Genomic DNA, 26,569 nt, shown 5'->3' on the forward strand with positions numbered 1-26,569 from the left:
GCTTTGTTCAAATGATATACATGATCAGGAAAGTTGTGATTGACAAAACCTAGAGGTTGTTCAACATATACTTCCTCTTGCAACTGGCCATTTAGGAATGTACTTTTTACAGCCATTTGGTAGACTTTGAAGTTCTTGAATGAAGCATAGACAATGAATATTCTGATTGCCTCCAGTCTTGCAACTAGTGCATATGTTTCATCGTAATCAATTTCCTTCCTCTTGCCTATATCCTTGTGCTACGAGTCTTGCTTTATTGCGCACAACTGAACCATTCTCATTCAGTTTATTTCTGTATACCCATTTTGTACATATAATAGTTTTTGAAATTGGTCTTGGAACTAAGTTCCAGACATTGTTATAAGTGAACTGATTTAGCTCTTCTTGCATTGCATTTACCCAGTTAGGATCAGCAAGAGCTTCATCAGTTTTCTTCGGTTCTAGTTGTGAAACAAAAGCTGAATAGATAAATAAATTTAGCATTCGATTGCGAGTTCTTACTGGATCAGATGCATTTCCTATTACCAGTTCAGGTGGATGTGATTTTCTCCATCTGTACTCAGTATTTGTTGTATCAGCAATTTCTTCAGTTGGTAACTGAACACAGTTTTCAGTCTCAGTTGGTGCTTCGTCAACTAGTATTTGAATGTTATCATTATGCTCTATCAACTTATCATCAGCAACGACTTCCTGCACATCTGATTGGTCCAGTACTTCTGGTTCAGGTGTTTGAAGTATGTTTTGATTGCCATGACTTTCATTTTTGTCATCATCTTCCAAACTGATATCTGTAAATCGATCAACTAGCTCAACTTGATCAGTTGACTTATCAATTAGTTCAGTTTCATCGAAATCAACATGAGCAGATTCTTCAACATTTAGGGTTTTCTTGTTGAAGACTCTATAAGCTATGCTAACTGATGAGTATCCAAGAAATATTCCTTCTGCAGATTTAGCATCAAACGCTTTTAAATAATTTTTACCATTATCAAGAATAAAACATCTGCAGCCGAATATTTTGAAATAAGTAATTATACTTTTTCTTCCATGCCAGATCTCATATGGTGTTTTCATATGATTTTTATTAATCATTGATATGTTCTGAGTATAACACGCAGTGTTTACTGCCTCTGCCCAAAATCTTTGAGAAATACCAGAATCAGCAAGTATCGTTCTAGCAGCTTCTTTAAGGGTCCGATTTCTTCTCTCAGCTACACCATTTTGCTGAGGAGTTCTGGCTGCTGAGAGCTCATGCTTAATTCCAGCATTTTCTAGGAAGTTTGAAAGAGTTTGATTGGTGAATCAGTTCCTCGATCAGATCTAATTCGATCAATTCCAACTGATTTTTCATTTAAAAGTCTTTTGAAGAGCTTTATTAGTTGCGAAGCAGTATGGTCTTTAGATTTGAGAAAAATAACCCAAGTAAATCTTGAAAAATCATCTACGACTACCAAGGTGTATTTCATTCCCCCTAAGCTCATGACTGGTATAGGACCAAAGAGATCCATGTGCAACAGTTCTAAGCATCGGGATGAAGATTTACTGCCCTTGTTTTTAAAAGAGGATCGTACTTGTTTACCATACTGACATGCTGAGCAAAGTTTTTCTTTTGAAAAGTCTATTTTGGGCAAACCAGTTACAAGTTCATGTTTACTCAGATAGGCAATAGATTTAAAGTTTAAATGATTTAGTCTCTTATACCACAACCAATTTTTAGATGATCTGGAAGCAATAAAACGAACTGGTGCATAAGTTTGATCATTCCAACTGACTTTATATGTGTTTCCACAACGTTTTCCAGTTAGTATGAATTTATCAGTTGAAGTTTTGACTGAACATGAATTTTTGTCAAATTATACTGAGAATCCACTGTCACATAACTGACTAATGCTAATCAAGTTATACTTCAGGTTTTCTACTAATAGAACATCTTTAAAAGTAAAGTTATCATGGATAAGCTTACCCTTACCCACAGTTCTACCTTTGGAATTGTCCTCGAAACTGATGTTTGGACCATTGTATTTGATCAGTTGAGATAACGCACTTGAATCTCCTGTCATATGTTGCGAACATCCAATGTCCAAATACCATATTGAGTTCTTGTTTGTACCTGTTACCTGCAATCACACACATAATATAACTTGGTACCCATATCTATTTGGGTCCTGAACTGATTAGTCCCTTAGGAACCCACACTTGGATTAGTCTAACAGACTTTCCAGTAGCTGTATTCCAAATGGTTTTTCTCGGCTTTTGTGTGCTTGGTGTGTAGTGTACAGATGATACAATATGTGTTTTAGCTTTATTCAACTGATTGTTCAGTCTATATCTCTTCTGAACTGGCTTGCAGTTATAGTAATTGAAATAGCTATTCGAATAGTTCTTGTGAAACCTCTTTGATGACTGACTTTGTGAATCAGTTGAGAATTTTTGACTATAACCAATCTCATATCTTCTAGCCTTGTTCATATTCTCGGTAGGTTGCTCAATCAGTTTACTGGGCTCAATTTGTTCTTGTACCTCTGCTGTTTTGACAAAGTGAATGTATTTCCCTTTGTCTGTTTTTAGCTTTGGTTGAGTATCATTTGGATACATTTCTCCTTGAGTGTTGAACCCTAAACCAGTTTTATCAAAAACTGATTTTTGTGAATTCTGCATCTCATTCAGTGCAGTAGATGACTTGTTCCAAGACTTAATGAGCTCAATCTGTTTTGAGTTTTCAAAAATCAACTTCTGGATTAATGACTGATTTTTGTCTCTTTCTGCATTTAACTCAGCAATTTTTCTTTTCAGACTCAACCCATCAACTGATTCATCAGTTTTGGTTTTATTGTCTGTGGGATCAGTTTGCTTTGCTTTGATTTTTTCAAATGATGATGCAAGCTTTTGATACTCATTTACCATGTCATGTAGTGTTAGAATGAGTTCTTATCGTGTGAAATCAGTTGAGCTGAAATCAAATACCTGTTGTCTAGATGATTCTTCTTCTGCATCATTAGCCATCAAGCACTTGACTTCCTCATCATCACTAGAGCTGCATGAGCTTTCTGGTTCTGACTCTTCACTGTCAGTTTCTGCCCATTTAGATTTGTTTTCTTCAGCTAAGAGTACCTCATGTTTATTTCTGAAGCACTTCATATCTTCCTTGGGTCTTCTTTTGTGCTCATATGATTTTTTTCTTCTATCAGTTGAGCCTTGACTATCCTTCTTGGGTTTAGGACAATCAGCAATAAAGTGACCTGATTTGCCACAGTTGTTGCAGGCATTTGATTCATCTTTGGAGCTGTTTCTTTGGTATGGTTTCTGGAAGTTTCCTTGATTCTTTCTCATGAACCTTCCAAATTTTTCGATGAACAATAACATAGCATCACTGCTCAACTAATCAGCAGATTTCTCGACTGAATTGATTGGTTCTGTTCTGACAGCAGCTAGAGCAGTTCTGGCTGCAGGGGTAGATGGTTCTCCTTCTCTGGTCTGCAACTCAAATTCATAAGCCTTTAAATCAGCAAATAGATCATGAAGTTCAAGCTGGTTCAGATCTTTGGACTCCCTCATTGCCATGGTCTTGACATCCCATTCCTTGGGAAGACCTCTCATTACCTTCAGTGCAATCTCTTTGTTGGTATACACTTTTCCAAGTGCATTTAACTCATTGATGATACTGCTTACTCTTTCATCATACTCGTACATTGATTCTCCTGCTTTCATTTTGATGTTATCAAACTTTTGAACAGCAACAGAAAGTTTATTTTCTTTGGTTTGATCATTTCCTTCACACAGCTGGATCAGCTTTTCCCAAATTTCTTTGGCTGTCTTACACATCTTTATTTTGCTGAAGGTTACTTTGTCCAGCGTTTTGTACAGAATGTCTTTAGCCACATTATCAAGATTTGCTTTCTTTTATCTTCAGTTGTCCATTAATCTCTGGGCTTTTCTATTCTTTGTGGTGCCCCTTCTGTTATGGCAACTGCTGTATTTGTTTTTAGAATCTTCATGGGTCCATCAGTTATAACATACCACATGTCATCATCTTGTGCAGCTAAATGAGCCTGCATTCTGATTTTCCAATCATCAAATTCTTCTCTGGAGAACATAGGAATTTTGTTGAATGAAGTCATGCTAACAAGTTTATAGATCAAAGGTATTCAAGAACAAGATTCAACCGCTCTGATACCACTTGATAGGATCGATTAACGTATCAAAAGTGTTTAGAAAGGGGGGGGGGGGTTGATAAACACTCACAATTAAAACTGATCTTTTCGAATTTTGAGTTCAGTTTGGTGAAAAACTGATTCTCGGAATCTTGTTGGTCAATGACAATCAGTTAAACTAAAGTAGTTGCGGAAAGTAACTGACTGAAAGATAGAATACAAAAATAAAATACAGAAGGATTGTTTCTGGATGTTCGGAGATTTCAATTACTCCTACGTCACCCCTTCTATCTCAAGGATAGGATTTCCACTAAAAGACTTTGATCGTATACAAGATTTGTACTGATCCACTTCAGTTTGGACTTATCACTGCCAAAAGCTGAAACTCTTAGTATTACAAAATGTTCTCAGTGCGTAACTGATCTTAGCACTATCAAATTTAACGATTATTACAAAGTGCTAGTGAGCTCAAATTGTAGCCTTGACTGCTACGAATAAATCAAATAAGAGTGAGCTAAGATTTTGGCAGAATAACAGCAAGCTATGAATGGAATGATCTTTCTTCTTCTTCAGCTGTTCTTCTGTCATATTTATAAGCTTCCCTTTCAACGGTAACTTGAGATATATTTGAATCTTTGTATCCGTTGATTGCCACTTCATTATTGTTTGCTTCATTTATTGTAATGCGGCGTCTTAACTGCTTTAGCCAAAATGCGTTGTTCTAAGCTGTATTGATTGAAGTGCGGCGTTTCATATTCAGTTGCAGTCTTTTATGTCTCTTTGTCGGTTGAATGTTCTTTTTTGAGACATGTTCAGTTGAAGGATACTTAGCTTAAAAGCATACGGCTGAATGTATCAACTGATCGATTTTCAACGGATCAGTTTTCTTTATTAGATCAGCTGATTTCAGTTGTTAAGTCCAGTTGCTGAATATAATTGCGCGTATCAGTTGGTTGATCAGTTTGTCAAACTCCAGAATTTAGAGTGTGGTTTTCAACAAACTGTGGTCTTGATATTGGCACAATCTTCTTCTTATCTTTCATTCTTTTGAGGTAGTCGCCGAACTTCTTTGTGATTAAGGAGATTGATTCCTCACCAAGATCAGAGTCCTTTGCCACTTGAATTAGGCTATTCACAGAATCATCAGTGGTTTGTAAAGCAACAGTCTTCCCAGTATTTCTTTTCTTTAGGTCTAGATTCATCTCAAATGTTCTGAGAGAGCTAATTAGATCTTCCAAATTTAGTGTAGAGGTGTCCTTGGATTCGTCAATAGCACAGATTTTGATATTAAAACGCTCAGGAAGGGATCTCAGGACCTTGCTAACCAGTCTTTCATTTGACATAGGATCACTGAGACTAAATGCCTCATTTGCAATATCGCGCAGTCTACGATCATATTCCACAATAGTCTCGTTCTCCTCCATCCTTAAGCTTTCTAATTTAGAGGTTAACATTCTGAGTTTGGTTCTGCGAACACTTTCAGACCCTTCACAGTGTTTTTAAAGTATATCCCAGGCTTCTTTGGCAGAGATGCAGTTGGTGATTAGGCTGAACATATTGACATCAACAGAGATGAATATAGCATTTAGCACCTTCGAATTGAAGTTCGAGGTTTGGACTTCATCATTGGTCCATGTATTTTCTGGTTTACTTCTGCTATCACCATCATTGTCAACTGTCCTCGGCGGAGACCAACCATCTAAGACTCGTTGCCAAGCTCTTTCTTCGATGGATTTGATGTACATTCTCATCTTACCTTTCCAGAGAGCATAGTTTGAACCATCCAAGACTGGTGGTCTAAAAGCAGTGTTTGATGCTAGCAAATCCATCGAGTTATTAGTGTATTACCCTGTACGAACAACAAAATAACAGAATCAATCACTTAGTGTGTCAAGCATTGGCTCTGATACCACTTGAAAAAATTGTTGCGCATAAACGTTGTGAGTCCCGGGGCCGAAGAGGGGGAGGGGTGATCGCCGGTGCCATGAGGTTGCACGGACAATAAGCGGCTTCTGGCAGGCTTCTAGGTGGAGGGAACATGAATGAACCGATCCCACACTGGAATGAGAGGGATTCCGAGACTGTTCAATGTAATAGACTGTACAGTTGAAGAGGACTTAAAAGATTTGATTGGTACTACTCATATCACGAAGGTGCATCTTCTTTTCGGTAGCTCATCACATAAGAACACCAAAGTTAAGCGTGCATGACTTGGGGCAATTCTGGGATGGGTGACCTCCTGGAAAGTTTCCTAGCGTGCGTGTGAGTGAGGACATAACCACGCTGGAAAGACTCGTCTTGGTACAGTGAGGACAGTCGTCGAATCTTGGGCGTTACAGTTGGTATCAGAGCCGACCTCTCTTAGTACGGTGTGGTTCGGGGACGAACCAAGTGGAAGCTGGTGGGCATGTGAGGCCCGGGGCCGAAGAGGGCGGGGGGTGATCGCCGGTGCCATGAGGTTGCACGGACAATGAGCGGCTCCTGGCAGGCTTCTAGGTGGAGGGAACATGAATGAACCGATCCCACACCAGAATGAGAGAGATTTCGAGACTGTTCAATGTAATGGATTGTACAGTTGAAGAGGACTTAAAAGATTTGATTGGTAATACTCATATCACGAAGGTGCATCTTCTTTTCAATAGCTCATCACATAAGAACTCCAAAGTTAAGCGTGCTTGACTTGGGGCAATTCTGGGACGGGTGACCTCCGGGGAAGTTTCCTAAGGTGCGTGTGTGTGAGGACATAAGCACGCTGGAAAGACTCGTCTTGGTACAGTGAGGACAGTCGTCGAATCTTGGGCGTTACAAATGTACAGAGAGTAAATATATTAAAACTAGTTTATCAGAATTCTGTGTTGTGTCCGATGTTGTCAACACTATACACAACACGGCAGCGGAAATTTATTATTTAACACAGATATAACTTTACTAAATAAACACTTGGATTAAATTTTGCACAAGTACAAAGACTTGTGCGACGCCTCATGGCAAAAATTTCACTAGAAAAATAATGTAAATTGTTTACACCCAAAACAATACTAGTGAGAGAAACACAACTAAATTCCTTGACACTCCAAGGAATTAACATGCATCAAACACTCAGGATAAATACTAGATGCATGAAACAAAACGCGTGTTGCATAAAACCAAACGAAGTCCACTCTTCGATCAACACTCTGCGTCAGTGTTGTTCTTGAGTGTTGGCAACACCGATCAACAACACAGTCACAAGGTAGACGGACCAGTCTTGCTCCTTGTGCCAATCTTCCAGAACTGAAAAAAAACTTCAGCAATGCTCCTGCAGTCGTCCGAGTACTTTCCTGCAACTCTACACCCTTATTTGATAATTGACCCACTTTTATATAGTCCCTCTTTAACCTAGATCTTCATAGATCATTCCCACCTATAAACAAGAAACTAGAGTTTAATAGGAATCAAACTCTAATTCAAAGTAAATCCCTTATATCTTATAGATAAGTTTCCAACTTAATTAAATCATTCCTACTAATAAGATTCAGTATATCTTGGAAAAAAAATCTATTAAATTTGTCTTGAAATGTAAAATAGAAATAATATCTCAAATAAATTCAGAATACAATATTCCTTTCAAAAATCACACACATTTCCTCGTACCCATCTCTCATTCTCGTGGATATATACATTAAATATTAAAGTATAATTAATTTAAGATCTTTTTTAATAAACATATTTTCAAAAATATTTAAATGATAACTATCAGAGCGGTGGTTCTGTAAAGGGTTACACTACTATTGACCACGAGAAGCTCACGAAGCCACGTCTTCGGTCTGTAAGTTTTACATTTCAGCATTTTATTTAAAGCATGAATTATTTTGACAGCATGCTGCCATGAAATAGTTTCGATCATATTTTCAGTATTTCAGTGTTCATTTAAAATAAATTATGGAATTATGCATGTTAGTTACGTATGGGTTATGTTTGGAACAGTATGCCCCCTAGACGTCAAGTCGGACGCCCGAGAGGTGGTGGCGAGCACCGTCGCGAGGACGGTGATGATCAGAGACAAGAGAGGCAGGGACCTCCACCTCCTCCTCCTCCTCCTCCTCCGCCGGATATGAATGCCCAGATGCTAGCTGGGATGACGCAGTTCTTCGCACAGTTTGCGGGGAACAATGCCGCAGCCGCAGCCGCAGCCAGGCCGACAGGGCCCGAGGCTGTTTATGAGAGGTTTATGAAGATGCGCCCGAAGGAGTTTTCTGGGACGTCTGACATCATGACTGCCGAGGGGTGGATCAAATCCCTCGAGGTTATCTTCGAGTTCATGGAGCTGGGAGATGCAGACAGAGTCCGTTGTGCCACCTATCTGTTCAGTGGAGATCCCCGCTTATGGTGGGAAGGAGCGTCAGTAGCCCTGACCTTGGCTACACTGTCATGGACACGCTTCACGGAGGTTTTCTACTCCAAATATTATGCTGAGGAAGTTCGCACCAGGTTGACCACCGAGTTCATGAGCCTGAGACAGGGAGATATGACGGTTACGGAGTTCATTCGTAATTTCGAGAAGGGCTGTCATTTTGTGCCCCTGATCGCGAATGATGCCAAAGCCAAGTTGATGCATTTCATGGTGGGTCTACAGCCGATCTTGCGCCGGGATGTTAGGGTGTCTGACCCTGCTACTTATGAGATTGCTGTCTCCAAAGCCCTAGCCGCAGAGCAAGATCTGCGGGATATCGAGAGGGATCGCCAGGGCAAGCGCCCAGTCCAGGTACCACACCGCCCTCCTCCTAATCATCATCAGCAGCAGAACAAGAGGCCTTTTCACGGACCGCCTAGAAACAGAGGCCAGCAGCAGCAGCAGCGGGGACGCCCAACCCCGAGGACTTATGAGCACCCAGTCTGTCCCAAGTGCTCACGCCGCCATCCGGGAGCATGTATGTCTGGCTCAGGAAAGTGTTTTAAGTGTGGCAGTCCAGACCACATGTTGCTGCAGTGCCCTCAGAGGAATCTGCCTACCCAAGGCAGAGTTTTTGCTCTCCATGCCACGGAAACAAACCCGGAGACTATGTTGTTGACAGGTACCTTTAAGCTTTAAGTTATTATTTGAATTTCCGTGTTTTGGGAATAGGGATTAAGATTGAACTTAGAACTGTGATAGGATTGCATGCTCTACTCAGTAGAATTTTGGGGATTTAAGTTAGAAGAATTCTAGCCTTTGCATGTCTATAAGTTTGGTTCTTGTAGCTATTGGATCCAACTTAGAGTTCCAATCTTTCAGGGAGAATTTTTATATCTGGTTCCGCCACCAAGGCCTTGATAGATTCAGGGGCCACTCACTCGTTTATTTCGGAGGTCTTTGCAAACTTTCTCAAGATCAAGACCATTGGGCTACATATAGCCTTTTCAGTAGTGTTGCCGTCAGGCGAGGAGATGGCAGCTACCAATGTTATCCGAGATATAGACCTTGAGCTGCACGGTAATCTTGTTTATGCGGATCTGATTGTGCTACCGATGCCAGAATTTGACATCATCCTAGGGATGGACTGGCTATTGAGGAACAGAGTGTTGATAGACTTCCAGCGGAGATCTGTTCTAGTCCGACCGCCTGGAATGACGCAGTTCTTATTTGAGCCAGACAGGTACTTTCCTCTACCACGTATTATTCCATATGTTCAGGCTAGGAAGCTCATGCATAGAGGGTGTCGGGCGTTTCTAGCAACCTTTGTATCTGTCCCCGAGGCACCCAGGCAGTCAGCCTCAGATGTTCCGATTGTTAGAGACTTCTTAGACGTTTTTCCTGAGGACGTCTCTGGTGTGCCACCTAAGAGAGAGGTGGAGTTTTCCATAGAGCTTATGCCAGGTACGGCTCCGATCTCAAAAGCACCGTACCGACTTGCACCGACAGAGATGGCAGAGCTTAAGAAGCAGATTCAGGAACTTCTTGACAAGGAGTTCATTCGCCCTAGTTTCTCACCTTGGGGCGCGCCAGTCTTGTTTGTTAAGAAGAAAGATGGCACGATGAGGCTTTGTATTGACTATCAGGAGTTGAACAGGGTTACAGTGAAGAATAAATACCCACTTCCGAGGATTGAGGATCTGTTTGACCAGTTGCAGGGAGCTTCGATTTTCTCCAAGATTGATCTGCGTTCCGGTTATCACCAGTTGAAGGTGAGAGATGCTGATGTTTCAAAGACAGCTTTCAGGACTCGTTATGGTCACTACGAGTTTCTTGTGATGCCGTTCGGTTTGACGAATGTGCCAGCGATCTTCATGGATCTCATGAATCGCGTATTTCAGCCATACCTCGACCAGTTTGTGATAGTGTTCATAGATGACATTCTTGTCTACTCTAAGAATCGGGAGGATCACAGCAGGCATCTGGCCACAGTGTTGCAGACATTACAAAAGCACAAATTATTCGCAAAGTTCAGTAAATGCGAATTCTGGTTAGAGAAGGTGGCGTTCTTAGGCCACATTGTATCCAGCAGTGGTATTGAGGTAGACCCAGCGAAAGTTGCAGCAGTCAGAGATTGGGTTGTGCCTCAGAATGCATCCGAGATCCGCAGTTTCCTTGGGCTAGCAGGATATTACCGGAAGTTCATTCAGGGATTCTCCTCCATTGCCGTTCCACTCACATCACTGACCAAGAAAAATGCTAAATTCGTGTGGAGCGAGGAGTGTCAGAAGAGCTTCGATACTTTGAAGCAAGCTCTCATCTTAGCACCAGTTTTAGCCATGCCATCAGGGCCCGGCGAGTATGTCCTTTATACGGATGCTTCGAAGCTCGGTTTAGGTGCAGTTTTGATGCAGCATGGGAGAGTGATAGCGTATGCTTCTCGACAGCTGAAAATCCACGAGAAGAACTATCCTACTCATGATCTAGAGTTCGCGGCCGTAGTTTTTGCCTTGAAGATTTGGAGGCATTATCTATATGGAGAGAAGTGCCAGATCTTTACCGACCACAAGAGCCTCAAGTATTTCTTTACGCAGAAGGAGTTGAACATGCGTCAGAGGCGTTGGTTGGAGCTTGTGAAAGACTACGATTGTGACATTAGCTACCACCCGAGTAAAGCTAATGTAGCTGCAGATGCATTGAGCAGAAAAATCGCAGTGATGGCTCATTTGACGATTCAGAAACCTCTTCAGCTTGAGATGCAGAAGTTTGATCTAGAGTCATATCCTCGAGATAGAGTTCCACGTCTATCTACCTTGACCATTCAGTCTTCCCTTTTTGACCGTATTCGCAGTGGTCAGTCATTAGATGAGCAGTTAGCAAAGTGGAAGCAGAGGGATGAGGCCAAGGGCAGTGTCTTGTATTCAGTCAGTGATGGTATTGTGAGATACCAAGACAGGATATGGGATCCTAGCAGTGATTCTATCCGAGCAGATATCTTATCAGAAGCCCATACGTCGCCGTACTCTATTCATCCAGGGAGTACGAAGATGTACAAGGATCTGCAGCTATTGTATTGGTGGCCAGGAATGAAGAAGGATATCAGGCGATTTGTGTCCAAGTGTCTGACTTGCCAATTAGTGAAAGCGGAGCATCAGAGACCAGCAGGTTTGCTCAAGCCTCTCCCTATTCCCGAGTTGAAGTGGGAGAATGTTACCATGGACTTTGTGACCGGATTGCCGAGGTCAGCCAGAGGATCGAATGCTATCTGGGTGATTGTAGATCGTCTTACCAAGTCAGCGCACTTCTTGCCTATTAAGACGACTTTCACCATGGTTCAGTATGCAGAGCTGTATATCCGAGAGATAGTCCGACTCCATGGTATTCCAGTTTCTATCGTATCTGACAGAGATCCCAGATTTACTTCCTCGTTTTGGAAGAGTCTGCATTCGACTATGGGTACGAAGTTGCTGTTTAGCACAGCTTTCCATCCGCAGACAGATGGGCAGTCAGAGCGAGTCATTCAGATTTTAGAGGATCTTCTCCGTGCTTGCGTCATTGATTTCTCAGGGAGTTGGGAGTCGAACTTGCCATTGGTTGAGTTCACCTACAACAACAGCTTCCAGTCTTCCATTGGTATGGCTCCGTATGAAGCACTATATGGCCGCAAGTGTAGATCTCCTGTTCATTGGGATGAAGTAGGAGAGAGAGCAGAGTTGGGTCCAGATATTATTCAGCAGACTGTCGATGTAGTAGCCCGGATCCGTGATAGAATGAGGACTGCTCTGAGTCGACTGAAGAGTTATGCCGATCAGCGGAGGAGAGAGTTAGAGTTTGCAGTGGGCGATCATGTTTTTGTGAAAGTGGCACCTATGAAGGGTGTCATGAGATTTGGGAAGAAAGGGAAGCTCAGTCCGAGATTCATTGGACCCTTTGAGATCCTTGTCAGAGTTGGGACGCTACCTTATCGTGTTGCTCTTCCGCCGAATCTGGCCGGAGTACACAATGTGTTCCACGTCTCCATGCTGAGAAAGTACATGGCGAATCCTTCGCATGTGCTGAACTTTGAGCCGTTGCAGCTTACCCCGAACCTGTCTTATGAGGAGAGACCAGTGCAGATCCTAGACCGTCAGGAGAAGAAACTTCGGAACAAGTTGGTTAAGCGACTCAAAGTCAAATGGCTCAATCATTTAGAGGAGGAAGCTACATGGGAGTCTGAGCCAGAAATGAGGAGTCGGTACCCAGAATTATTCGGTGAGTTCTAATTTCGAGAACGAAATTTCTATAAGGGGGGAAGGATTGTAGAACCCGTAACTTAGACTACGTATAAGTCATGCATAATTCTAGTATTTTAAATTAAATTGACTTCATTGCATGAATATTTAAATGCTTTTCTTTGAAGTTAATTATTTTAGCCAGCAGTTTAATTTTATTCTTTAAGTTATTTCAGTGAGGCCGGACTGGAGTTGGAGTTTAGAGATACAATTTAAGATTTAGAAAATATTTTCAGGACTTAATTTAGCTAGCAAGTAAGTTGATTTAAGTTAAAAAGGAGGTCGAGGATTTATTTTAATTACTTGAGGTGAGTAGGAAATAAATTCATTTGAGTTCAATTAATTAAGGGATTTATTCACTAAATTATTCAGGGGATTAGTGAGGCTTTTAAGGGTTAAAAATTTACTAGCTAAACAACATTTCCCCTTCATTTTTATTGTGTAAATTCGGCCACCCTTAATTGATTAAGCATTGATATGCCAACTCACCCTTTGACCCATTCTTTGTTATTTTATCATGCTTACCTTTTAATTATTAATCAACCTTAATTAATTAATTATTAATCTTTATCCTAGTCTAGATTTGCATGAGAGAATCGGCCATGCAACTCCAAGAAGACTTGTTCAAACAAATTTAAAATTTGAATGAGAGGTAGACTTGGTCTTGCATTTTAAATTCCTTTATTAGTGGATCTTCCCCCTCACCTTTCCAACCATCATTCTCCTCTCCCTAATCTCGAAATTCAGAGTGAAATTGAGAAGAAAAACCGTGGGTTCCATAGCTAGGAAGATAGGAGAAAATCGAGTAAGAAGCAAGGTAGAATAGAAAGCGCTCCACCTCCTCCGCGCCGGATCGTCTCGTTCTTTCGTTTTCTTTCAAAACGAAACCAGGCATGCATATATTCTTCCTTGACTCTTCAATCAAGTCCTATTATCAATTATTTTCATTGCATGATCATGATTTCTATGGCCATAAACCGAAATCCATCAAGAATTTTCAGAAAAATAAAAGTGCAGAATTTCGATTTTCATTTCAAGCTTCACGATTTCTTTTGTGTTGATGGTTACAGGTATTGGTTCGACTCAAGGCTACCAATGCTGCATCTAGACATGTACTAGGATATGTTAGGATCATAATGGTCCATTCATTCAAGCCCCTCACCCGCTGGAAACGAAAATTGACAGCAACTCCCCAAGCACAGCTCATGTGCACTTGATTTCTTGTGTCTTGCTGTCAAAAAAGAAGCTTCTGATCTTGACTGCCCTAGGGGCCTATAGCCTTGGTTAGATCACTTCCCTAGCATGTTTAAGACGTGACTAAGTCGCCCTTTTGGTGGCTTGGTCCATGGTTAATCGGTTTTTAAATAAAACTCCAAGAACAGCCCTGTACCCTTTCGCCCCTCTTCATTTTACAGCATGTATGGTTCGAATTCTTGTGGATGGTGTGGATCTTGGTTGGCCTATGGCCCTTAGCCACGGTTCATACCATGCCCCTAGATGTCTAGGTCGTGCCATGGTCAATCAAATGGTCACTGGAACGACACGAGACAGCAAGCAAAGCTAAACACCACACGCGCATGCAAAGGTGCTCTCGGGTGAATCTTTTCGATTGTTGCTGGAATATTCCGAATTATGGCTGGTTTAAAGCCCTTAGCCATGATTCGAATCATTCCTTGGGACGTTGGTAAGAGGTTTTGGTCGGTGGTTCAAGCCCCAATGGCCATTAGCCTCGCAAACGACGCAAGCAAACCAAGCACAGCTGCTGTATTTTTGGACAGCAACTTGCTGTGAAGGTTCAGTGGCTCGTTCGAGTTCTCGGTCGGCTTTTAGCCTATGGCCTTGAACTGGACAGTGCCTCATTGAGTTAGAAAGATCATGTTTTTGACCGTTCGTCATTCGGTTCATTTTTTAGGTCGTACGAGAATTTACGGTGCGATGTGCCAAATTGACTCTCGAAAGAGCGTTTCTTGTTTTGGCATCCATTCACCTAGATTTCGGCCCTCACCATTTTAGGAGCATTATTTTATCATTTTTAGGCGTATTTTAATCATGACTACATGACGGTTCAGTGTTGGTTCGGGTTGGTTCGGAGTCATGATTAAATACGAAGTCGGTAGGCGTAATTGTCACATTTTAGAATGTTAGTGCATAGTTTGGTCCCATAAATCTATTGCATATTTTTCATGACATATTTAGGTTGCAGCGAGCCTGGGAGCGATCCAATCCAATCAGTAAATTATTACATGATATTTAATTGTGCCATTTAATTATATTACGTGCATAAATATATAAAATGTTCATTTTTGAGATTATGCGATATTGTTTGTGGCCATTACACTATCATGGGATTATTGCTAAATCTGGTCGCCAGTTACCGGTCCGATCGCCAGTTACCGGACCGGTCGCCAGTTACCGGTCAATTGAGTTTGTTTCACCCAGTATACTGTGGCTACAGTCTGATCAGACGTTTACTATTTTATCCGGTCGCCAGTTACCGGTCATGGGAGCATTTTATTATCCGGTCGCCAGTTACCGGTCAGTTTCAGTGCAGGGGCCACTTGCGTATACCATAATCTCACCAGGAAAATTATTACAGGCTATTTTCAGTACAGGGCTCCAAGGAGCAAACATTTTTACCATGATATTTTCAGTTCAGTTATGCACGTATTATAATTAATCATGACACGACACTTTTACGATATGCCTCATGACACGACATTTTTATTCCATTAAATTTTACTATAGTATTTACTCGTTATTTACGATATATGCATGTTGAGTCTTTAGACTCACTAGACTTGATTGTTGTAGGTTCTGATGATGCCGGGGCCGAGGGCGGGGACCAGTGAGCAGGCTCGAGTCGGCAGTAGTAGGACCCGAGGTACCTCAGTTCAGCATTTATTTTTAATTGATGGCTCAAACGTTTTAATTATTGTTGGAAAAACTTTTTACTGTTATTTCAAAAATGTTAATTCTTCCGCTGCCACATTGAACATCAAACTTTATTTATAAGTTCATTTTTTAAGGAAGCAATTTTAATTATTTAAAAAGAAAAATTTTAAATTTTTCGCAAATTTTTCAAGTAAGGATTTTAGGCCCCTTTACAGATGGTATCAGAGCCGACCTCTCTTAGTACGGTATGGTTCGGGGACGAACCAAGCGGAAGCTGGTGGGCATGTGAGGCCCGGGGCCGAAGAGGACAGGGGGTGATCGCCGGTGCCATCAGTTGCACGGACAATGAGCAGCTCCTGGCAGGCTTCTAGGTGGAGGGAACATGAATGAACCGATCCCACACCGGAATGAGAGGGATTCCGAGACACTTCAATGTAATGGACTGTACAGTTGAAGATGGCTTAAAAGATTTGATTGGTATTACTCATATCACGAAGGTGCATCTTCTTTTCGGTAGCTCATCACATAAGAACTCCAAAGTTAAGCGTGCTTGACTTGGGGCAATTTTGGGATTGGATAACCTCCTGGGAAGTTTCCCATGGTGCGTGTGAGTGAGAACATTAGCACGCTGTAAAGACTCGTCTTGATACAGTGAGGACAGTCGTCAAATCTGGGACGTTACAATAACTTTGATAAATAAGATTTTATTTTAACATACTTAGATCTGTAAATTTTAATGCATATTAAACATTCTGACTAATCGAAAGAAATTAAGTTTTCTCTAATAAAAAAAATATGAGAATGTCATATATTTTAGTGTGACGAGAATGAAATATCTATTAATTTGAACACATTCAGAAATAATAATTCATATATTATTAAGATGAAATAAAACTAGCAATCAATTTAGTTTAAGATAGTGTCAATTTTTATTTATATTTATGAAAATTAAGAAATTTAATGATCATTTTGAGTAGTTTTTGGTAATTTAATTTAAGAATTGAGAATAATTAACAAAATTACCTAACAAAACATTATTATTGTCAACAAAAACTAAAAATATAACAATAAAATGTAAATATCAATACCCATTAATTGTTTTAAAAATTCCATCTCTCTTTCGTACTAAAAAGTGAAATTTTGTTATCTTTAAAAAAAATAAAAACGGTAAATTTTGTTTTATAAAATTGTTTTGCCTGGAACGAACAAACTCCGGCAGGGGCAGAAATGGAGGTGCTTTTAGATTCAACCGTAGCGCCGCCGCCGCCGCCGATGAAATCTGCTTGACTGCGGCGAAAACCCGTGGAGTTCTTCCCGATTCCGCCGTCAAACCAGAGCATAATACTTTTTTCCGGGCACAATGCTCAGTAACTACTGCAACCTCATGAATTCCAATCCCCTTATCATTTTCCCTCCTATAAACCACGAGAATCTTCACATTTCCTCAGACCCATCTCTCATTCCCGAGAAAATCTCACAAATCCATGCATCAGTTGACCAACAGTATGTTTATTCGAACTCAGATTTGGATTCAGATTCAGACTCAATCGCCAATTCAGAGTCATATTCGACGTTCTCTCCATCGAATTCCACCCCGATTCCCCACTCCCCGCTGTTCGCAAGCCCCAAGGCGAAGCCAGCAGTAATTTATTCGGACTCCTGGACCAGGATATTGCACACTAAGGTCGGTGGCATCATGCGTTTCATCTGGGGTTTATCACGAAGCTTTTCGTGGACTTTCCGCTCTGCCACCATCGCGGCCGCGCTGATAGCATTTCTGTATTTCCGGCAACGTAGGAGATTGCGAGCTGTAGAAAGTAGTAAGGCTCGGCTTCTTGGAATCATCGAAGAAAAAGATGAGGTTAGATCAGTCAAGTCGGACATTTCGTGAGATCAGTATGATTTGAAATGCATTTCAAATGTCTGCGAGAATGCCTGATTGAGGAATATAAACAGATGGGTTCACTGTCATTTTTTATTTCACATTAATATATGCTAGTTTAGCATGAATTTTATTTATTTATTTGCTGACAATATGCTCAAATTTGTTTCGCAGAAAATCAATCAATTGCTGCACCAAATATCAAGAATGAATCAGGTGCTGATGACGGCGGTGGCGGCGCGTCTTGGAGCTGGCACACCATCAGGAAGTTAGGAAACGCACGGTGTATATTTGGAAATGTAGCGGAAGCTCGACTATATATATATATATATATATATATATATATATCTTAAAAAAGAAGATTTAAACATAAATTTGGAGTTTGAAATTTACATATCCTTATTTTCTTTATTATTTGACAAAAACTTTGTGTGAGACGATCTCATGAATCGTATTTTGTGAGACGGATCTCTTATTTGGATCATCCATGAAAAAATATTATTTTTTGTGTTAAGAGTATTATTTTTTATTGTGAAAATTGGTAAACTTGATCCGTATAAAAATTAATGAGACTGTCTCAGTAAAATACCTACTCTTATTATTTATTGTTAATTTTTAGAAAATATTACCTCATAAACTATTGGTATCAACAAGACATGAACAACAATCACAGATATATCAAGTCAAAATTAGTAAAAAAGCTCAAAAACGAATGCACATGATCAAATCTATGTTTGATTGCCTCGAACTACTTTCAAACCACCAAGCTTCGAGCTACATTTCCATCACTCCTCGGAGAAGCGCCCCGGAACGGCAGATTGTGAGGAGTTCGACAGTCGTCTAAATTTAGTTGTATTTTTTCTTGGTTTTGTTAATATATCTCTGTTAACTAAGTTTTAGAAAATATGCAATAATTTTTTGAATGAATTAAATAAATATAAATAAGAAGTTTGTATGTAGATTTGTTTTTCTAATTATTTTCTTAATATATGTGAAAGGCAATAAGTCTGGACGAGAAATAGTAATAAATATTATTTTAAAACAATCTAACGGAGCACATGATGGATGCCAAACAATAAATTAGAAAACTGAATGCCATGAGGAATAATATTGGGAAAAACATAAAATGACATAATACAGCATCATTTATGCTACTACTTAATTTATTTCACAACAATTATTTCATAATAACGAGCAATCCTTTCCTATATGTTTCCATGCGATGAACTAACTCGTAACTACTATAAGAAACTAAAACCAGAATCTCATTTCATCTCCATGCTCTCAATGACTTGAGTTTTATTAATCGCGCCAAGCGACAAATGCAAGAATAAATTGTAAACTCATGGCATGAAAAACTAAACACCTTCACGAGCTCACACAACGAGCTCTTACCGTGCCTGCATTCCTGTAAAGATAAAGATATATGAAGCATGTAATTATTGAAGGACATACCAAATTATAATTTATTCTCCACCTAAAAATGTAGGAAACTTTTAATCTTTTATTCAAGAACTAAATGCATATCGATTAATGGAATATTATATGCCACACCATGAGATATACAAACCATGAAACTTGAGCGAGTGCATCCATAAATTGGACAGCTCATCTTCAAGTAAAGGCTTGACAAGATAATCTGCGGCTCCAAGTCTTAAGCCCTTCACAGTGACGGATACCTGGTCTCGTGTGGTTAAAACTGATGATCAAACGAAGAGAAAATATCGTTAGTAATTTGCATACCCTCCTTCAAAATAATTATCTAAATCTGATTTGGCTTTTCTTGTTACATAAACAGTAATCCTACTAATGACAGGAATATGCCGCAAATCTTTTTTAAGCATGATGTATCTCAATATGTTTGCATCATTTGCCATTATGAGATCGACTGCAGCAAGGATAATGTCAGCACAAGGTCCTTGAGAATTCAACGTGTCGAATACCTCTACGGCAGACCATACTGCAGCCACTGAAAAATACGTCCAGATTTTCTATCAGTTACATCTATCTATGATCATCCAGGCAGTGCGGCGAGCTAATTATCATATGATAAATGGAAATACATAGATGCATATGAAAATTTAAGGAGAAGGGGGATGACCACCTGCGCTATTAGTTCAGTCACTTAAACACGAACGTAACGCCAAGTAAAAGAGTTGAACTATCATTACCTTGATAAGAGCATTTGCAAAGAAGAGCAAGCACTTCTTGACAACTTTCTGCATTGATATCGCATAGTAAAATCTTGATTTTGCTTCGATCAATTTGATTATGTTCACTAAGCATGGGGTTCTTGCCCTTCTCCATATTGTTTGCATAAAACGCATGCAAGAACGTAACGACTTAGTACGATGTTTTAGGCAGGGGAACTGCCCTATAAATCTTATAGCAGTTGCCCTTACAACTACCCCTCAACCATGTTGCTATAAAAACATCTTGATTTGCAGTCTCTTTCCTTCCATTTGGGGTTCACCAGACAAAGAGTTTGGCCTGCCAAATTTTAAGGGCAAGCCTAAATGTTAGTTATATTTGACTGAAATAAGATGAGTAGCAACTTACTGTACTTGAAAGAGTGAAATCTATATAATTATGAATCGAACTTGCCATCCTAAATGTGTCTCGCATTATTTTCATACATAGGCGTCGGCGTTTTTAACCCGCGAAAAGATTATTCATACGCAAATTTATGACAAATTAATGCTGAAATCCAATTGATTGCATTCAACTTATTAAAAAGATCAGTTAAATAAAACTATAAGAAAACCTTGATATCATGAAAGCCTAAATCTAATATGATGTATTTTAGGGCTACTAAACACCAACGTGCAATTAATCTTGTTTTTAACTAATTATCAATCTGAGAATTAATATCGTTTTGAGATGTGTTTAGATTGCAAGATTTTGAAATAAGGAATTTTAGAAGTCCTTTGATGGAATAATTTGAAATCCACTCATCTAAATTCATTCCTCAGATCGAATTATTAAATCCAAGAACAACCTTAATATTTTGTGTTGAGATGTCTTATGCTAATTCTTTCATTGAAAAATCTGGGCAGAGGAATTAAAATGATTAGGACATAGGTCAGATATGATGTAACTCCAAATATAGCATGATCATGTCTGTTTTTAAAAATTGAAAATACATTAAACCTCAGTTTGACAATTATTAATTGTAGTAAGTATCAAGATTGACAATTATGGATGATTATGCTCTTTTAGTTGGTTTATGGTGGTAAGGTCGTCCTTTTTTCCTGGAGACCTAACAAATGGGCTGATTAAATAAATAATTTTTTAATATTTTATCAACAAGTGACGGACCCACATTTATAATCGAGTAACATAGCTTCATTAATGTGTTTTAATGTGGAATTAAAAACTATTACTTTCTTTTTTGTCCCTGTATTGACATATGAATTGTAAAAGTATTTGATCTTCAACATTAATTCATCGTTAAAAATTAACAGCAAAGAACCCCAAGTCATCTGATCCCTATTATTTGAGATCTAAACTGTTTTGAAACCTCTTTCGTTAAACGTTGGCGATAAATTATCTGTGGCAAAGCCCATCTTCGTGATTACCAAATATAAGGGAGATAAAAAAAATTAGGAAGTGGAAATAGATGAAAGTGACATGAAATGAAATTACCCAAAATCATATAAAAGTGGAAAAAAAAAACAGAAATTGAAGGATACCAAACCTTGAGGAGAAATAGCGAGGAAAAGGGTCATATTTGTACATCAAGGTCAAGTGACTGAGTATCTTAGTTGCCACCACTCATTCTCCTAGCTATAGTTGATGTTCCATAACATATCCTTAAGTGAAAACGCACAGTTAGATTCAAATTAGGGACGAACCTAAGAATTGAGTGCTCCAAAGAAACGATTTAGTGTATATTTTGGAGAAAACCGCACCATCTCGCTCTGAATCCATCCTGATGCTTTCACACTTGTAGCAATATCAAGGACGAACCTAACCGTTCAGTCACCATAGTGTAGAGTTAATGTGTTTCGAAGCAAATTGCAACCTTCTCCTTCAGTTGCGTCCCCACCATTCAAACAACTAACAAAGTTAGAATCCCTGCACCAAAATATACTCGGTTCTTCTACGTGTATTTTCAAAAATATCTTGGCTCTAATTTCTCAGCTCATTTGCAGCAGCAGCAGACAGATGGTTTGGCCTACCAACATGTAAGGGTAGGCCTAAATCTTAGATTCCCAGTATGCTTATCCATGATAAATCAAGACTTATAAGTTCTTATTAAAACAGCATGATTGTTTAAAGATTGCTAATCCAACAGCATAACCTCAAAATCAACACCAATTGTATAAACAATTGATCTTTATCGAAGTACAGCAAAGATTCAACAGACGACTGAACTTTTCTCTTTTTTAGTTGCAGGCAATTGAGCAAGGGTTCTTCTAAGACTACACACTATCCTGATTAATATTCACAGATCAGCAGTGGGCCGGAGATGATTTCAAGAAGGTTAGCTATTTAAGTCATACCTAAGATGTTGAACTACAGTTATGTGCACATGGGGGATGTTGCCAGATTTTTATTTGCATGAACCCTTCTATTCTTTTTCATCATCATCTTCTTTTTCTTTTTCAAGAGAACTGCCAAAAAACGATGGGGTTAAGTAGAGAATCCCGAGAGTTAATAGCATAAAATTTACAGGTATATGAGAGGCAGGCTGCATCAAAACCTCTCAAAAACACAGTCCCAGATTAAGCTAACAATTTCTAACAAACGGACGCCCAATCAAATCTACTTTCTACACATTTGAATATCTAGCAGGGGACCTTCCCCCTAAAACAGGCCTGAACTATTTGCAAAAGCTTAATTAGCTATGAATCACTGGACTCAAGCTACTAATGCCAAACGGTATTTATTGCAATAAATCTTTGCAAGGTTCTTCTTTGTAACATTATTTTTTATCATTTACAGCATCAGTTAGGTTAAATCTAACCAACTTCAGAACCAAATGTTAGAAGTGTGCTTACATGTGATTTGGTGGAGATGGTGTTGAATGGTTTAAAATGTTGATAGATGATGATGGAGAACTTGCATGTAATCCTAAACGGCTCCACTAACATTTCCATTATCACAACTTCAAGTTGTAGCTTCGTAGAAACTGTGGAAGTTGTCAAAAACTAAACAGTAGCTCTGTTTTTGAGAATTCAATATTCATCCAAGTACTGTCCAAACTCCTTAAGAGGAAAAACAACACTCAAATGTTGCAGGCTCGAAGATAAACAATGGCTAAGTTTTTACTAGGTCCCAACATAAAACAGGCCACTTCAGAAGTATTATGCCACTTAATTTTTACACGTTGACTTTAACAAATTGGCAATCTTCGATTTATCGACAGCTTTAGAGAAATCAGAGAGAACGAAACAATTTGACGAAAAAAGTAAGGAAATATTGCTAACCAGTTATCAAGCAGAAACCATTTTAAAAGAAAGCAGTCATAGAGGGGAAGTTGGAAATCAATCAACAGAAAACCAAACTTGAGCCAAGAATCCACATCAATCAACTATGAAATCAGGAAAACAAAGATGAGACTAGTCAAATTTTGAATATCTGGTGCAACCAGGGATTAACAGAATCCTTATCCAATCATCCACCAAATGTGCACAAAGACCTTTACCCATGTTAAGAATCCCTGTCATGAAAGTGATAAATACGAGTACAGTAGATAAAAAATAACGAGGTATAATTAAAGGGCTCTATCATAACGAAACGAATCGCAACTACCCACCTGTTTACTGGACAAGATAAAATCTGTGGCGAGACTTCCTATCTTGAAAAGTATTTCAAATTCTAGAAAGCTAAATAAAACATAAAACCCAAGGTTAAACGTTGAATAACACATGGCTTCTCCAAAAGTAACTCCGCTGATGAACAAATATGAGCACAGGCTCCTAGATTCTTCATTTCTCCATCTTCATAAAGAAGAATGAAGAACAAGAAAAATACTAAAAACCAAGCATATTGCGATTCTCACAACTCAAATTACTAGTATTATATTAAAAGCTAAACTTATCAATCTCAGTGTAAATTTATACTAGATTTCAAGTCTTCAGCAAAAATCATAGCACATAGCACCTGCTGGGTTCGCAATTTTAAGTAGATGCGACATCTAGAAATTTATTTTTCATGATTGTAGAGAGTTTTTTTTTTGTTGGAATCCACCTTTTCTCATTTTAAGGAATTGATTAATAATCCACAAACAAATACGAGCAGTAGATTTTATTCGCTAAAAGAAAGCGGAGAAAGAATAAAATAAATAGTTGTAATGAGAATATCAATTTTAATCTTGATGTATTTACAAGGATGAGCCTTTATTTTCAAATATGGAAAGAAAAAATGTCAAAAGGGCATTCTAGGGTCTTACAAACATGGGTGGGAAGTCCACCTATTTAGTTCCATATATTATGTTAAATACTCAATGCTGTTTTACTACCTGATCAAAGCAAACATCTCCTTGATTCAGGAGTAGTTCCTTGCAAATCATTTGCTTCATAGCCACCAAATCCTGCAATAAATAACTGATGACGCGAGTTCTCATGGCAAGGAAAAATAGTTTTATCACTTGTATCGGGTATGTAAAATATGGATCACTGCATTGTTTTTCTTGCTCGGCAGTCACCAAGCTTGGTCCCAGTCAAAAACACGTGGTTTGAGGTATCAATTGATATAAACTCAAATCATCTGGATGCAACTTCAAGTAGATGGTTTCTTTACTTTAGTCTCAAACACTATTCCTCTCTTGTATTAATCATAACCATTCATGACAAGGGAGAGCATCTGAAAAATATGTATGGTAGCCTTGCAATCTAGCTACCTTTGTGATGTTATCAAGAACTTCATAGATCAAACATGCATGCTTGCTAGACCTGTCACCAACCAGAAATTCGTAAATGTTTCCTTCTATCTGAATCCAACTTCTACCAGGGGGCTTCCTTGTTTTAATATCGAGCATCTTTTGCCTGACCGTCACCACATCCTGCCACCTCTCATCGGCAGCAAACACATTGGACAACAGCACAAGATATCCAGAAGCTCGGCCAGGGTCGAGTTCCTCAGTCAACCAATCAGATATATCAGAAGCAAGCTTGACATTTTTGTAAATCCTACATCCACCAAGAAGGGCACCCCAAACTGCATCGTTTGGCTTCATAGGCATAGATTTCACTAGCTCATAGGCTTCTTCTAGTAATCCAGCTCGACTCAACAAATCAACCATGCATCCAAAATGTTGAATACTTGGTTCAATTTTCCAGGTCTCGGTCATAATTTTAAAGTAATGACGTCCTACATCAACATAACCAGAGTGGCTGCAGGCACACAAAACACCCAAGAATGTGATTTCATCAGGTCTAACATCATTATCTTGCATGCTTTCCATCCATTTAAAGACACTAAGAGCTTCATCACCATAACCCTGTTGAGCAAAACCAGTGATCATACTAGTCCAAGAAACAATAGTCCTATGTTCCATTCCATTGAATACACGAAAGGCTGCCTCAATTTCACTACAGCTGGAATACATATGAATCAGAGCATTGTTCAATGAGACAAGCACAGGCTGCTTTCTATAACTTACAAACTCGGTAACGTATGAATGTATCCATCTCCCCAGGTTCAGATCCCCCAATTCAGCACATGCTGAAAGCACCGTGACCAAGGTTACCTGATCGAACTCTATATTCTGTCGCCGCATCTCACTAAACAGCAACAATGCTTCCTTACATCTCCCATTTTGTGTGCATCCAGCAATCATAGTGGTCCATGACACCACACTCCTCCATGGCATTACTTCAAAGACTCTCTTTGCCCCTTGAATGTCCCCAGACCGAATGCAGCCCAAAAGTAAAGAATTCCAAGTGACCACATTTATCTCACCCATTTCATCAAACCAATACCGCGCTTTCCTAACTCCTTCCTGTCCTCCACTCTTCACATAAAAGTCAACCAAACTACTCCTAACGAAAACATTCGAGGAAAACCCACCCTTCAAAACCTTCCCATGAACCTGTTGCCCTTCTCCCAACAATCCACCTTTAGCGCAACCATTGATAACATAATTATACGTGTACCCATCGGGCAGAACAAGAGAACCTCCCATTCTATTCAACAATTGAACTGATTTCCGAGAGTCACCGCTGAGTGCATGGCCTTTTATGATCTGGTTCCAAATGGCAGTACTCGGATTACGCAATCGGTCGAACACTTGAAGGGCACGCGGCAAATTGCTGAATGCTGCACACAGAGACAATAGCTTGACAAGAATGAAATTTTTCTGACTGAATCCGTTAACAACTATGCGGGCATGAATTTGAGAGAGCTGTCTCGCTGTTTTGCATCCATTCTGTAACAGGAAGAAGAGATGGCCCTGCAGATGCCTTGTATTTGCCCAATGGAAGGCTGGAACGCTTTGTTCAGCTAACATGGGTAGTATTAATTTTTCATTTTCAAAATGTTTATGATCCCTCAGCGTACCTTCAGAAACGATTAAAAATCTAACCCAAAATTACAAAACTTCTAGGCATGAATTATCCAATTCGTGGGATTGTCGTCACCCATGATTGCAAAGCACCATTGTTGGATATCATAAAAACAAAACAACCGTGAAATTTGATGAACAATTTAAAATTTTTTTTTTAAAATAATTAAAATACCTCATTCATAAAATGAACTGATAAATCAAGTTTAATGTTCAAAATAGCAGCGGAAGAAATTATTGTTCGCAAAATAACAAGTTAAAGTAATCCAACAACTGATAAAAATGTTTAAGCATAAAAATGGTAAATGCTATAAATGAGGTACTCGGGTTCCACTACTGCCGACCCAAGCTAGCTCACTGGTCCCCGCCCTCGGTCCCGACCTCATCAGTACCTTCAACAATCAAGTCTAGTGAGTCTAAAGACTCAGCATGCATATATCGTAAATAACGAGTAAATAATATAATAAAATTGCATGGGAGTAAAAATATCAT

The 26,569-nt window shown here is 39.3% G+C and overlaps 2 protein-coding genes and 1 long non-coding RNA gene across 22 annotated transcripts; 2 read left to right on the forward strand and 1 right to left on the reverse strand.

Annotated features, from left to right (window-relative positions):
- The first annotated feature begins 16,848 nt into the window (after nt 1-16,848).
- LOC142540963 (uncharacterized) lies at nt 16,849-17,942 on the forward strand. The gene is made up of 2 exons (XM_075647480.1): nt 16,849-17,547; nt 17,743-17,942. Exons 1-2 carry the CDS (start codon nt 17,047-17,049, stop codon nt 17,839-17,841), a joined length of 600 nt encoding a protein of 199 aa, XP_075503595.1. The 5' UTR covers nt 16,849-17,046; the 3' UTR covers nt 17,842-17,942.
- Nucleotides 17,943-18,630: 688 nt separating this feature from the next.
- Nucleotides 18,631-26,194, reverse strand: LOC142540961 (pentatricopeptide repeat-containing protein At1g09190-like). 20 transcript variants are annotated; one of them, XM_075647466.1, is made up of 9 exons: nt 24,035-26,194; nt 23,330-23,399; nt 23,001-23,233; nt 22,074-22,184; nt 21,266-21,645; nt 19,740-20,058; nt 19,376-19,537; nt 19,139-19,267; nt 18,631-18,976 (listed from the first exon to the last, which is right to left on the reverse strand). In XM_075647466.1, exon 1 carries the CDS (start codon nt 26,021-26,023, stop codon nt 24,350-24,352), a length of 1,674 nt encoding a protein of 557 aa, XP_075503581.1. In that variant the 5' UTR covers nt 26,024-26,194; the 3' UTR covers nt 18,631-18,976; nt 19,139-19,267; nt 19,376-19,537; nt 19,740-20,058; nt 21,266-21,645; nt 22,074-22,184; nt 23,001-23,233; nt 23,330-23,399; nt 24,035-24,349. The 20 variants fall into 20 exon arrangements, with proteins under 20 accessions (XP_075503581.1, XP_075503585.1, XP_075503586.1 ...); XM_075647470.1 differs by lacking the exon at nt 23,330-23,399 and having other exon boundaries at nt 23,001-23,104; XM_075647471.1 differs by lacking the exon at nt 23,330-23,399 and having other exon boundaries at nt 23,162-23,233.
- On the forward strand, nt 21,739-22,287 carry LOC142540964 (uncharacterized). The gene is made up of 2 exons (XR_012819189.1): nt 21,739-22,053; nt 22,246-22,287. It is a non-coding gene; the product is annotated as an uncharacterized LOC142540964 (long non-coding RNA).
- Nucleotides 26,195-26,569: the final 375 nt, after the last annotated feature.

Source organism: Primulina tabacum, chromosome 3, assembly GCF_025594145.1.
Source record: "Primulina tabacum isolate GXHZ01 chromosome 3, ASM2559414v2, whole genome shotgun sequence".
Lineage (NCBI taxonomy): Eukaryota > Viridiplantae > Streptophyta > Magnoliopsida > Lamiales > Gesneriaceae > Primulina > Primulina tabacum.

Excerpts from the sequence above, each read along its gene's own strand:
- LOC142540961 (XM_075647479.1), bottom strand. The coding sequence starts at position 26,023 with ATGTTAGCTGAACAAAGCGTTCCAGCCTTCCATTGGGCAAATACAAGG.
- LOC142540963 (XM_075647480.1), top strand. The coding sequence starts at position 17,047 with ATGCTCAGTAACTACTGCAACCTCATGAATTCCAATCCCCTTATCATT. Across the intron at positions 17,548-17,742 it reads TCATCGAAGAAAAAGATGAG|AAAATCAATCAATTGCTGCA; the intron begins GTTAGATCAGTC and ends TTTGTTTCGCAG.